Genomic DNA, 13,551 nt, shown 5'->3' on the forward strand with positions numbered 1-13,551 from the left:
TAGTTACCTGGGGCCTGTTACATAAAAGTTACAATTATGGTAACTTTGCCATCCAAAGGCAACTTCCATGGAATTCTTGATTTTGATTGGCTGTTGAGTATTGTTGCCATGGTTGTTACCATTGGATGGCAAAGTTACCATAATTGTAACTTTTATGCAACGGGCCCCTGGAAGAAACCTTGGGGCATCCCAAGAAATCAAAAGGAAATGTAAGGAATACTGTTCTTATTTCTTGCTGCTGAATACATCAAGAGTTTATATGATATACATGTACCTATTTCAAGTAAACATGAATGGATGCAATGAATGTGAGTGTCAAGTCCGAAAGCAGTGATCACATGAGCACGAAGTGGATCGGGCTGTTATGCTTATTTCTTACTCTAGTATTATAGTAGCATGAGAATTACATTTGTGGCTTTCTTTTGGGTGGCTCAGTCCTGTCAAGAGGTGACTAGATGTCCTGCATAATAATGTTCTGCGCGTCATGCATTTTCACACGTGTGTGGATCCCTCCACACCTTCAGTTCTTAGACCGTAAGCAAGTGCCAGAGAAGTACCTAGGTATTGGTAGAAATCGTCATCAGAGAGAGGACCCTCCTCAAGTTGTGCAGACTTTCCTCACTTGTATGAAGACATTCTTCTTCTTTTTTTATTCCATTTTTTGTCTTTTCCTGTGTATTTGACTTTGTTTTTAATTCAACCACATATACCTCAGAGCATTGATAGATTTGCCACATGCTATATAGTCACTACCAAATAAACAGTCTTCTAATAGAATGTGGTGAGAATTAGGAAAAACTGCCAAAGAACACATTGACTTTGACAATTTGAATAAACAAACAGATTGTTATAAAATGAAAAACAAAACTTGGTGGCGTCGACAGGAACCAACATGACGTATATGACATTTGAGAGAATAGAAAAAGTGAATTTAAGGAAACAGATGGGATTGACTAAAACCACTTTGTCACGCATCATGGGAAGTAGTTGTCAGGTTATTCATTGTAGGAAGCAATTAAATGCAGCTAACTGCAGAGGTGCATCATTGCATATGAATGTCATATGTAATATGGCTGGTTTGCAGTCAAAACTTGCACAGACATGAGAGAAAAGGGAGAAAAAAAGAAATGCTGCTCAGCATTGTCAGCTGCCTATGGCCAGTGATGCTTTAAAACGACGAATGTCCGCGTGCATTTTAATTTCTTGAATTTCGGGAGAGCCAAGATTCATGAAAGTGAAGCGCAAGCGAAAGTTTTTGTCTGTCTGCACTATATGCATTAAATGCCAGTGACACTTAGTAAAAATTATATGACGCGAAAAAAGGCCATGGGCTCTAATTCGTGAAAATTTCACAATGCGAATATATCATGTTTTACAGTAGTCCACATTATTGTTTACCTTGATTTGGACGTTTTTGAAAAATGCACCCATTTCATATCTCTTTCCTCTGCTCTGGTGTCATAGAGCGAAGTTTAAGCTGAAAATTGTGAACAAATACAGTCTGAAATGGAAATGTAGCCCCTGTGTGTCTGTCAATGCCCAATACTATAAAAGTTAATGAAATTACTTTTCTACCTTGAATGGTTGACTAAAACAAACAAACTACTGTTTTGTGGTAGAAAGATTTCATTTAAGGATTTTATTCTAGCAATTGCCAAGAATGGTAATAAGCTTTGATATTCCGCGTGTGGATAAATTCCCTCACTTATTGAGGGAGAAGAGAAGAATGATATCTAGAAGCAGGAGTGTGAATGTATGTGTAACACTGTTTGTGTGAACGATACATTGTATGTATACGTATACAAGTACTGGAAGAGCAGAAATTCATGTCACATGAAACTAGCACAAAAATGAAATCAGTAATGAATATTTTTGCTTCTCATTTATATGTATTATATGAAATTGTTCATCTCTTTGATTCTACTGAACTTGAAACTGCTGATCTCAAAAAATTATTCACACAAAAATGTCCGTTTGTACAGTATTGTAGAAGTGTTATGTGCCTGTGTTTGTGTAGTATGTGTTTGTGTAATGTGTGTATGTATTAGTGTTATGTGTGTGTGCATCATCCACTTGTGGTATTTGTGTGTGTGGGCATCATGTTTATTGTTATTTTTTTGTTTGTTTAGTACCATAATATGTCCATGGGTATTTTGTATGTGTACATGGTTTATCTGTCAGTATTATGCATGTATGATGTTTGTGTTGTTATGTTTGTGTGTGTGTGTGTGTTTGTGTGTGTGTGTGTGTATGAGTGTTACATAACTATCTGTGAACAGGGAGGTGTGAGTATTAAAGTGTAAGTGTGTATAAATGAGTATTATGTGTGTCTATGTGTGAGTATTTCTCTGTGTGTATATTTACATTATATGAATGTACATGTAAAGGGTTATCCCAAGGATAATTAGGTGATTACCTCCCAACTACTGTGTGTTCCAGGGCTACAGAGCATTGTGTGCTTGCTGGGCAATTTGACCTATATGTGGTCTTCGTGCATCACCTATGGTGCGTTACCACCACTGATGGATTTTCCTCTGCCAAGGGGATGGATTTGGGCCTCCAAGGATACTTTCTCTGCACTGATGATGTATAGCTGAAACTCATGCAAGCTGTCAGTGTTTTGAACACATTGTTCACAGGAGACTGGTATTTGTGTTGTTGTTTTTTTTGTGTGGGGGGGGGGGGAGGGGTTGTGTATTTGCATGCTGAAAGGCTCATTCAGTCACACTGTTCTTTAGTTCTTTGTTTCATTTTAGTATGGTTCTGGTTTTGCAGTGATCATTGATGAGGTCATGCCAACTGAGGTGGCCTCCATTCATGATATATGAAGTTTATTTGTTTATTTGCTTTTTGGTTTTGTTTTGTTTTCTTTTTGTTTTCTTTTACAGTAGACTATTTTCATGTTATAAAACAAAAATGTTATTCATCATCTAAGAAATGAATGCAGTTGATTGGGTTGTCTATGTATGTGGCATTGATTTCCATGCAGGACCTATACATATTATGCGGGGTAAATATGAGTGATTACTGTACATGCCGAATATTTCGCGAGGTTTTTTTTTTCGTGAATTTCGCGAGTCAGGTGCTATTCGCGAAATTATAGACACGCATTGACTCTGATCCTGATGGATGTGAATGCGACGTACATGCGTGTACACTTCTCTATTCAGTACAAGACTCCATGATCACGAATTTAACCACTCACGAATTCATTGGGAATTCCTGATTCACAAAAATTTAGACTTGTGAAAAATATGGCGTATACAGTACTTACTGCTGAATATTTCAATTCGACTTCATACTAATGCACATGATATGTCAAAAAAGCTGAACCAAGCGGGTATTTAGTTCCCTGCACTACACATGATTTTGCAACAATCTTGTATTTTTAGGTCATTGTGACATAACAATTTAACATGTTTTAAAAGATTACAGCATAGTTTGTTTGTTTTTTTTTTCAAAAATGATTTCCACAGTTGTAGAAATTTCATATTGTACAGGATATTTAAAAAAAATGCAGAAATCAATTCACAGTCCAAGAGTGGCAGTAATGTTCCAATTGCTGATAGTGTCACCCCTAAATATTTACAAATGTCAGGAAAAGTAATTCTGATTAATTCACCATTTCACCTCCAGCATTTATATGGCACAATGGAATCAGAAACTAATCTTTCAAATTGGTAGAACCTCATCAAATCTATCCTTCCCGTATTTCATCTCTCCTTTCTATGCCAAACAATATCTCTGCAGCAAGGGATGGTCCTGTGTCGTCCGACAGAAAACTCATTTGGCTTCGTGTTGAGGATGGAATACTATTCTTTGCATGCGCGTCTTTAATGAGTTTCTCTCACTGGGCAAAGCGTCATAATGTAGCAGTCACTAGAGGGACATTTAATACAAGACTTTCATGGCCGCAACACACAAAAATGGACAGATTGACTCTGCTGAGCCATGTGAGATGGAGGATGTTGACATGTTTTGTTTGTATGTGAAGTGTCATAAACACTTAACATAAGTTTAATTCAGTTCTTTTGTTGAAATACCATGTATACTCAGTAAATATTTCATTTAAAATTAATCTTCTGCACAGATTGCCCTGTAAAATGGGCTATATGAGTACTGTTGACATGGAGATGTGATCTCAGCAATGCTTTTCATATATGATCTTCTCCATATGTACGGTTACAATACCATTATTTGCATTAGCAAGTGTATGTATTCACACATCCAGGGCCCTGTTTCATAAAGCTGTTCGTAAAGTTACGAACAACTTACGAGCGACTGGTGATCAGTTCTGATGTGCTATACTTATCAGAATTTCCATAATTCAGCACAAGAACTGATCACCAGTCGCTCGTAAGATGTTCGTAACTTTACGAACAGCTTTATGAAACACCCCCCTGGTAGATCAACCTATCCGTGCATAGTGATGTTCTGTAGACATGCGGTACAACAAAACTTTGTAATTTAAGAAAATAACTGAATGAAACCGACATCATATTATACTGTAGGCCCTATACGCCATATATTTCGCAAGTCTAAATTTTTGCGAATCGGGAATTCCCAACGATTTCGCGAGTGGTTAAATTTGCGATCATGGAGTCCTGTACTAAACGGAGAAGTGTACATGCGTACGTCACATTCACATCGGGATCAGAGTTAATATTTTCGCATATGTCTTTAATTTCATGAGTAGCACCTGACTCGCGAAATTCGCGAGAATAAAACTCTTACGAAATATTCGGCGTATACAGTATGCCATTCAGGAGTGCTGGTTTGTCCACAGCAGGGGTCGCACTTCACTTTTATTTTTAACTAGCCAGGCGGACTACTGAGAATCAATTTTGACACTGAAGCAATATTTTGGCTAGCCAGACGGACTAGTAACTTCAGAATTTTATGATTTTTAGCTTGTCCGACGTGATTTCGGGTGGCCAATGGCCAGCAGACCATCGCTAATTTCGAACCCTGCATAGTATCTTTGCCATCCTCTGAAAAACAATAATGTTATGTCCAGGGGACTTGTTTCGAAAATTGGGAGAGTCAAGCGTCCATGAATAATGCACAGCTTACTCACCTAATGAATTCGCATTGCCAACTCAGCCTCATGAATTAATCATTAGCAGTCAAATGGCCTCATACTCACATAACTGTCCTGGTTTGTCCTACCTACTGATGGAACTGGCATCTCTGTTTATATGCACGTGTAATGAGGGCATGTCAGACTATGTAAACGATGACTGTCATTAATTTCACACCAATTTTACATATAATGTAGCAGTCTTTCAGAATGAAATCTTCACCTCTCTCCCGCTCTTCCTACATTTGAAATCTGGGGTATGTGTGTACAGTAGTGTATGATTAGTCCCAAGATCAAAGGTTGTAATGTTCAAGGATATGTCCAAATTTTGAAATGCTATGGTATACAGAAAAAAAAAAACACACCAGGAAATTCAAATCACGCTGGTATAGGAAAGGCTGTTATTGGATGATACTCCAGCTCAGCCTTTCAGCCTTCAGATACACATGAAGCAACAGGCAAGGTGAATCCTGTATTATTAAATGAATGAAATGTTTGAAGAATTTAGATAAAACTGGTACTAAAACAAATTTTCACAGAGAACTTAACTGATGGTTCTACGGAATTTGTTAAAGGCACATGTAAACATTAGCATCTGAAGATGTACAACTTCAGCTTTTAGGAGTAGTTTAAAAAATGATAAAAAATCATTGAGAAAGATGAAGAACATTGGTGTGTGACTGAATGTGACAATTGATACTTTAGGGACCAACAATGGTCTTAGACATCTCCAGGTCAAAGGTCATGAGTCAGATTGTAATACCATATCCCTCGTGAAATTATTCCAAAAACAAGTCAAGATATTTGATCAAGTGCCAGGATCAGTGATACCATCCCACCCCCCCCCCAACAAAATCAAGAGAGTTAAGGCTGGCTATCCCCCCCCCCCCCAAGATCAGAGATCAAAGGTCAAAGTGGAGCGTGTGCCTGAAGGTCACTTGTTAAATGGATGAAGTATAGCACAGACTTAAACAACACATCAAATTAAAGAGAAAAGAAATGACAATAAGCAGGGAGATGCATATCTGCTGATAATATGTTGAATTTGCAAATTATGTGTTGGAATATGGAAAAGGATACCCCTCCGATTACTGTCATTTTCGTATGGATATCTGTAATGCAAAGTCTTGACAGTGAGTTTAGTGTACTAATTGGTGTTAGGTTCATAATGTACAATGTATTTGTCCAGGGAAACAATGTATCATTTCATAGAGCAAGTACTTGACATTTTCAGTGCTTTCCGGCTTGGTGCACTGGAGAAATCTTGTTTGTTTCATCAGCAGTGGTGCTGTGACCATGTAGTAATGAGACATATGAGATAATGGATGTCGCTGATTTGGTCATCGAGTTGAAACCACCTTATGCATCATTATGACATGTACCTGGGAGAATAACATTGTCTGTCCGTGCATGGGGGAACCCAGAAGCCATACGTCCAGTGTGATTTGAGCTTCAGTCTTCCATCTGTTTCTTCTGCCACTGTCTGGCACGGCAACCGTGGCTGCCGTAGCTGATTAATTCAGTCTGCTGCATAACATCAATCAAAGATGTTCGAGGAGTTCACTGGTCCTTGGCATTTTCAGGATACTACACATATGACACTACCCTAGGGGACAGGCGCCATGTACCTATCTCGGAGTATTTCAGCATTACATTTTGAACAATTAGCTGCATTCAGTACAAAAAAGAAAAATAAAGCAGACCAGACAATACCTCAAAAGAGTGAAACCTTCCTGTCTGTAAGATGATTGTTATAAATCATAATCTTGAGCTACATGTTTCCCCCCCCCCCCCCCCCTCCGAGGATGAGTGCATGATTCCCCCCCTGGGAGAGCAATTTCACACTTCTCAGCAGTCTTCTGCAGCATGATATGATTTTCTTTTTCTTTGAGTTTCTGATGGAGGCTGTCTTCTTGTTCCCCGTTCAAAAGAGTTACGTGAGGTTGTACAATTATTTGTGTAAAGCTGTATCACAGGTTAAGTAGTGCTTTATTATCTTTTCTTCTTCTTTTTTTCTCTTTCATTATTTGCACAGGAACCAATGAGGTCCAGGGCACCACAGCTCCATCTTGAGTACAGGTTTTACAAGATGCTGGGTCAAGCAGGTAAGGAACATCGCCCAATTTTTTTTTCCCCGTCTGTCTTATAATTTTTTTTATGCCTCCGCCACGAAGTGGTGCCGGAGGCATTATGTTTTCGGGTTGTCCGTCCGTCCATAAGTCCGTCCGTCCTTCCGTCTGTAATGAATTTTGTGGACAGTGTAACTAAAAAACCTTTTGAGGTATCCTAATGAAACTTGGCACGTTTGTGTATTAGGGGGTGAAGTTGTGCCTATCAACTTTTAGGTGCACATGCTCAAGGTCAAAAGGACAAGGTCAAATACGTAAAATTTCACTATTTCCACCATAACTATGCAATGCTTGAAGATATTTTCTTGAAACTTAGTGTATACATGTATTACCCAATTAAGATTCTCTGGTGAAAGTTTGGGGTCATGAGGTCAAAGGTCAAAAGGTCAAGTAAAAATATTAAAACTTCACTTTTTTCTCCGTATCTTGGAAATTGTTCAAGGTATCTTTAATGGAACATAGTATATATACATGTACTGACTAGCAGTGATTATCTAGAGAATTTAGGGTTCATTGGTCAAAGGTCAGGGGTCAAAGGTCAAGGGCAACACTTCGAAATTTTACTATTTCCCTCATATTTATGCAATGCCAGCAGGATTATCATATTTTTTTTTAACACTTGGTGTATGCATGTATAACCTAATGGAGATTCTCTGGAAACTTTCTTTTTTCTTCTTTTTTTTTTTGTTTGCCTCAAAGGTCAAAAGGTCAAAGATCAAGGGAAAGTGCTGAACTAACTTTTTCCTCCATATCTCAGAAGTGGCTCAAGTTATCTTGAAACTTACTACATAATTTATGCATGTTGTGCCTGACAGTGATTATCCTATGAATTTTAGGGTCAAAGGCCAGAGGAAAATGGTAACAGTGAACTTTTCAATACAGAAATTGCACTTTTCTCCATACCTTGAAAATTACTCAATGCATTATAAACTTATGAATGGGTCAAAGTCAAGTTAAAGTCCTTAAATACCCAAATACATGCTCTCCTATTCATCCAATTAAACCTACAAATATAGGTCAAGGAAGGTGAATATTCAACATATTTGTGACAAACTTGTCATTTTAATATTTTGCCAATTTTGTGAAAATGTAATCACACATTGTCTACATGTACTATAGACCTATTAGGAGAATCATGCATTATGGCGGAGGCATACCAGTCGCCTTAGCGACATTTCTAGTTTTTACTGTAGTTGTAAGCAAGAAGCATCATTGAAAAGATATTGTTAAAGGTACATGGACTTTGGATTCAAGAACAAGCTGAGAGTGACACTATTTTGATTATTTTCAATACAGAGTAGAATTGCATTTATTGGGACGTTCAAAACATGATAGATACTTAAAGGTCCTGTTTACCTTTGGGAGCAGTGATTTAAAAAATTGTCAAGATATTACATTTGATGCATATGTGTAGGTCTGTTGCATCACAAGACATCATACCATATAAAATTTTCACAATAAAGCCTAAAAGATAAGGAGATATCAGTATTTTCTCAATAAACCATAATTGTAGATGGTTTAGTCTGGAAATATTTTTCTTATAACTATTATTCGCATTTTGTGTATTTAACAATAACATCGATTATACGGATTCAAATTTTTACAGTGGTTGTTCCTGTCCCTAACTCACATTTTAGAACTATTTTAAAGCACTAATGCTGGGTTTTTGTTTCATCTGCAAATGGTAAATTATGCCTTTGAGAATGGGTCCATTCAACAGCGCCCTCTCGAATCCGTGGTTCACGTCCCTTTAACCTTATATGGGCTCAGCCACTTAGCATAACTAGCCAAACTTCGACATCAGCATTCAGTAATCCTTGATCAAAACTTGACCTAAAGGTTAGTTGTAGAGTTAGCAAGCCCTTTCAGGTGTAGTGATGTGCTTCAGTCCAACAGGAAGGCCATGGTGACACAATAGGGATTAGGGGGATTAGGTAATCTCTCTTCATTAACAAGTGGTTTCCAGACCATTTGTACCAGTTGGCAAATGAAGCACAGTCAGGGTTAATGACCAATTGTTTACGCATTTGCTATTTCGTAGTCAGTGGGCCATTTATCATAATGGCTTTTGCAGCAGCTGTAACTAACAGCTACAGTTATACAGCAGCCATGTGACAAACCTATCAGATGTGTGTTATTTTTCCATTACCGTAGTAACTTCAGCCTTTCCATTGCCGTAGTAACTTCAGCTTTTTTAACCAGTACAATGCGAGAATCGCACACTGTACATCTCTTTGTAAAACAATGCCCTAGATTCAGGTAGGTACATTGTATCATCATTGGGGTCCTAAAAGTAATGAGCATTATAAAGTGTAAGAACTGTGAACATGAGAGCTCCAAAAGCGTGTGATAACTTGCCAATTTTCTGTGGCAATTAGAGCATATTTATGACTCTGTGAGAAGGAAGGTGAATGGAGCCGTAGGCCTAGTTTCTGTTTTTGTTGGCATCGTTATTATTTTGTTTTGTATTGCATCACCATGTTTTGATTGTCTACGGTGGCTATAAAGCTTGTGTCTCAGTCCAAATTGAATTGCAGATTTGAGTATGTGTATGCGTGGTGTGTGTGTGATGTGTATTTATATATTATATAAAGAAATAGATAAAGAAAGATGAAGATGCCAGGAGTTGATGTCTGTTTTTCCTGTGATTATGAAGAGGAACTTGCCCGTCGAATGACCCGATGGTTCCTCCAGCTAGAGATCATGCACACGTAGTGAGGAAGACCTCGCCCAGCCTGCCTGAGTTTGCATTTTCCTCCTCTGGCAACCAGCTGCACTTGGATGTTTTAAAGTACAACTGCACAGTGTGTTCAAGCTGGCTTTGATATATAGAATGCAATCAGACCAACAGAATCATGGTTTGTAAGTTTCACCAAAATTGGACTCAAAATGCGGAAGTCACGTAATTCTCTTTTTTCATGTGTTTTTACAAAAACAGTTTTAGCAGAAAAGAATATTCCAAATTCATCAGAAAACATGTCATCTCAGATAAAGTAGGCATCTATGAGAATCTGTTAAAAGAGAATGATACTCAAATATATGTGGATTGAGTGAATTTAGAAGTATTAGAATACATCAGTGAAGTTTGAGGAAACAGGACAATCTGCTCAAAAGTTATGTATTTTTTTTATTTTAGTTTTGTTACCACAGATGCTGATTAAGAAGACTATGGCAATTTATGGTGTCACAGTTGGACAACTGTATGAATAAGATATAAAGAGAAATTAACATATTTTCTTTTTTCTTTTAGCACAATGAAAAGGCACTTGGCTTATCTCTCTCAGAAGGCAGAGGGAATTGTATTACCCTAAACATTTGCCATTAACAAGTGGGAGAAATGTGTACTTTTCATTTTTGTATGAAAATTTATGGGATTCTCTTTATATTGTTGTCAAACTGTGACATCACAATTTGCAGTAGTCTTCACCCAGAGACTGTAGTACCAGAACTTTCAAAATTCCAAACTTTTGAACGGATTGTCCAATTTGCTCAAACTTCACTGATGTGTTGTACTAATATTTCTGCATTCACTCAATCCACATAATATATATTTGGGTTCATTCTCCTTTAGTTTAATGGCTTCAGCAACCCTTTCCTGGATTTCTACTGGTCACTGTAGTGACCATATGCTGTCCCTTCATCATGTGATGTATGCTCTTGTGCATATATATGAATGAGGTACATTGTAGAGCTCTGAAAAAAAAAATCAAAATATTCTGATTTAAAGAAAGGGAGTTTCCCAACAACACAAGAAAAGGTTATTTAAACATAGAAGCTCAGTGTTTTTTTTAGATGCGGCAAAGTGTTGGGTGACAGCACTTCCTTTGAGGAAATGAGCTGAACTTTGTTCTGAATTGATGATGGTCTTTCAGGATTGACTGAACCAGATATTTGAAACAAAAATCTGCAGATTCATTTTAATGACTTTGTTTACCAAGAAGCACCAACAGAGACATGGATGCAATGTATCTTTGGGATTTGCAGGATTATAGTATTCAGTAATGAAAGTATTGTGATTGCTGAAACTGGTCTTTATATGTAATTTTCCTGTCCTTGCTTTTTATCTTGTCTGTACATGAATTTTCTTTATGGATGGGGTTTGTTGTTGTGGTCGTTCTTGTTGTTGTTGTTGTCGTCGTCGTCGTTGTTTCTTTCTGGGGGTTGTTTTTCAACAGTTAGTTGATAACCTTTTTTATTCCAATAGCATGCCAGAGCCATGCTTCTGTTTGAGAACACGAATTCATTTAAAGCTATAATGTGGTGACGAAAGCTGAGTATTTTCATGCCTCCGCCACAAAGTGGTGCCGGAGGCATTATGTTTTCGGGTTGTCCGTCCGTCCTTCCGTCCATCCCCCCGTAATGAATTTTGTGGACAGCGTAACTAAAAAACCTTTTGGGGTATCCAAATGAAACTTGGCATGTATGTGTATTGGGGGGTGAAGTTGTGCCTATCAACTTTTGGGTACACATGCTCAAGGTCAAAGGTCAAAAGGTCAAGGTCAAATACATAAAATGTCACTATTTCCACCATATCTATGCAAGGCCTGAAGATATTTTCTTGAAACTTAGTGTATACATGTATTACCCAATTAAGATTCTCTGGTGAGAGTTTGGTGTCATGAGGTCAACGGTCAAAAGGTCAAATAAAAATATTAAAGCTTCACTTTTTTCTCTATAACTTGGAAATTGTTCAAGGTGTCTTCATGGAACATAGTATATATACATGTACTGACTGGCAGTAATTATAACTAGAGAATTTGGGGTTCATGGGGTCAAAGGTCAGGGGTCAAAGGTCAAGGGCAACACTTCAAAATTTTATGTTTTTCCTCATATTTATGCAATGCCAGCAGGATTATTTTTTTTTTTTACACTTGGTGTATGCATGTATAACCTAATAGAGATTCTCTGGAAACTTTCTTTTTTTTTTCTTTTTCTTTTTTGCCTCAAAGGTCAAACGGTCAAAGATCAAGGGAAAGTGCTGAACTAACTTTTTCCTCCATATCTCGGAAGTGGCTCAAGTTATTTTGACTCTTTCTACATGTTTATGCATGTTCTTCCTGACAGTGATTATCCTATGAATTTTAGGGTCAAAAGCCAGATGAAAATGGTAACAATGTACTTTTCAATACAGAAATTACACTTTTTCTCCATACCTTGAAAATTACTCAATGCATAAACTTATGAATGGGTCAAAGTCAAGCTAAACTCCTTAAATCCCCAAATACATGCTCTCCTATTCATCCAATTAAACCTAGGTCAAGGAAGGTGAACATTCAACACATTTGTGACAAACTTGTCACTTTAGTATTTTGCCAATTTTGTGAAAATGTAATCACACATTGTCCACATGTACTGTAGACCTATTAGGAGAATCATGCATTATGGCGGAGGCATACCAGTCGCCTTAGCGACATTTCTAGTTAAATCATTGATTGATGAACAATAGGAGTTTCCAGGATGATGTTGTAGATGTTATTCTGGACTCTGTAGGACTCAATGAATCATGTGTTTTTGAGGTGTACTCAAGTAAACTTACTTCTCACAGAATATTAATCTATTCAATTAAATTCAATTCAATAACTAATGTACTGTCCCCTCATGTCCCCCTACTATTCAGGGCCCTGTTTCATAAAGCTGTTCGTAAAGTTACGAACAACTTACGAGCGACTGGTGATCAGTTCTGATGTGCTATACTTATCAGAATTTCCATAATACAGCATAAGAACTGATCACCAGTCACTCGTAAGTCGTTCGTAACTTTATGAACAGCTTTATGAAACACCCCCAGGTCTATGTAATCTACACAGCTCTTTTGATAAGTAGATTGTATACAGCAATTATTGTTTGGTGCATATTGCTGTCAGTGCACTCCCAAACGTGAAGGGTTTTCAGTATTATATGATGGTGTCCTCCAGACATTTTCACTGGGATAATTTACTGTGGTGCAACAATACCACCACTCATGCAACATAGTCAATAAGCCATGCATATCATCAATGATGGGGATGGGGGGGGGGGGGGGGGGTTAAGTATGAGGTCAGTCCCACCAATAGCATTTTGTGTTGGTATTACATCAGAGCATCATTGAGCATTGCTACAAGGTTGTCATTTCAGACAAAAGCTGGGAAGGGAGTAGTCACATGGATTCAAAGGGTGTGAAGCTTTCCCGTGATTACTCTGAAGTTGAGCATGATGCACATGAAGGATTGTTATGTGTGGAACACATAGAATCTACAGACTCTTAATCAGATTAAATGTCTGGACATGATCATCATAGATCGTTGCTATGCAACCTGATGAGTATCTTTAGATATTATAACACTCACTTCCTCGACATGTAGA

At 37.7% G+C, this 13,551-nt stretch overlaps 1 protein-coding gene across 1 annotated transcript in view; it reads left to right on the top strand.

The window, feature by feature from the left end:
• The window catches only part of LOC139712236 (casein kinase I-like), an 89,464-nt gene that overhangs the window by 52,623 nt on the left and 23,290 nt on the right, over window positions 1-13,551 (top strand). Inside the window, exon 4 of the mRNA XM_071624073.1 lies at window positions 7,116-7,185. Coding sequence (XP_071480174.1) covers window positions 7,116-7,185 — 70 coding nt within the window. The remainder of the gene's footprint in view (window positions 1-7,115; window positions 7,186-13,551) is intronic.

The sequence above is a fragment of the Diadema antillarum genome, unplaced genomic scaffold (assembly GCF_040938485.1).
Source record: "Diadema antillarum isolate AM-2024a unplaced genomic scaffold, OU_Dant_1.0 seq00001774_RagTag, whole genome shotgun sequence".
In the NCBI taxonomy this organism is placed as follows: Eukaryota; Metazoa; Echinodermata; class Echinoidea; order Diadematoida; family Diadematidae; genus Diadema; species Diadema antillarum.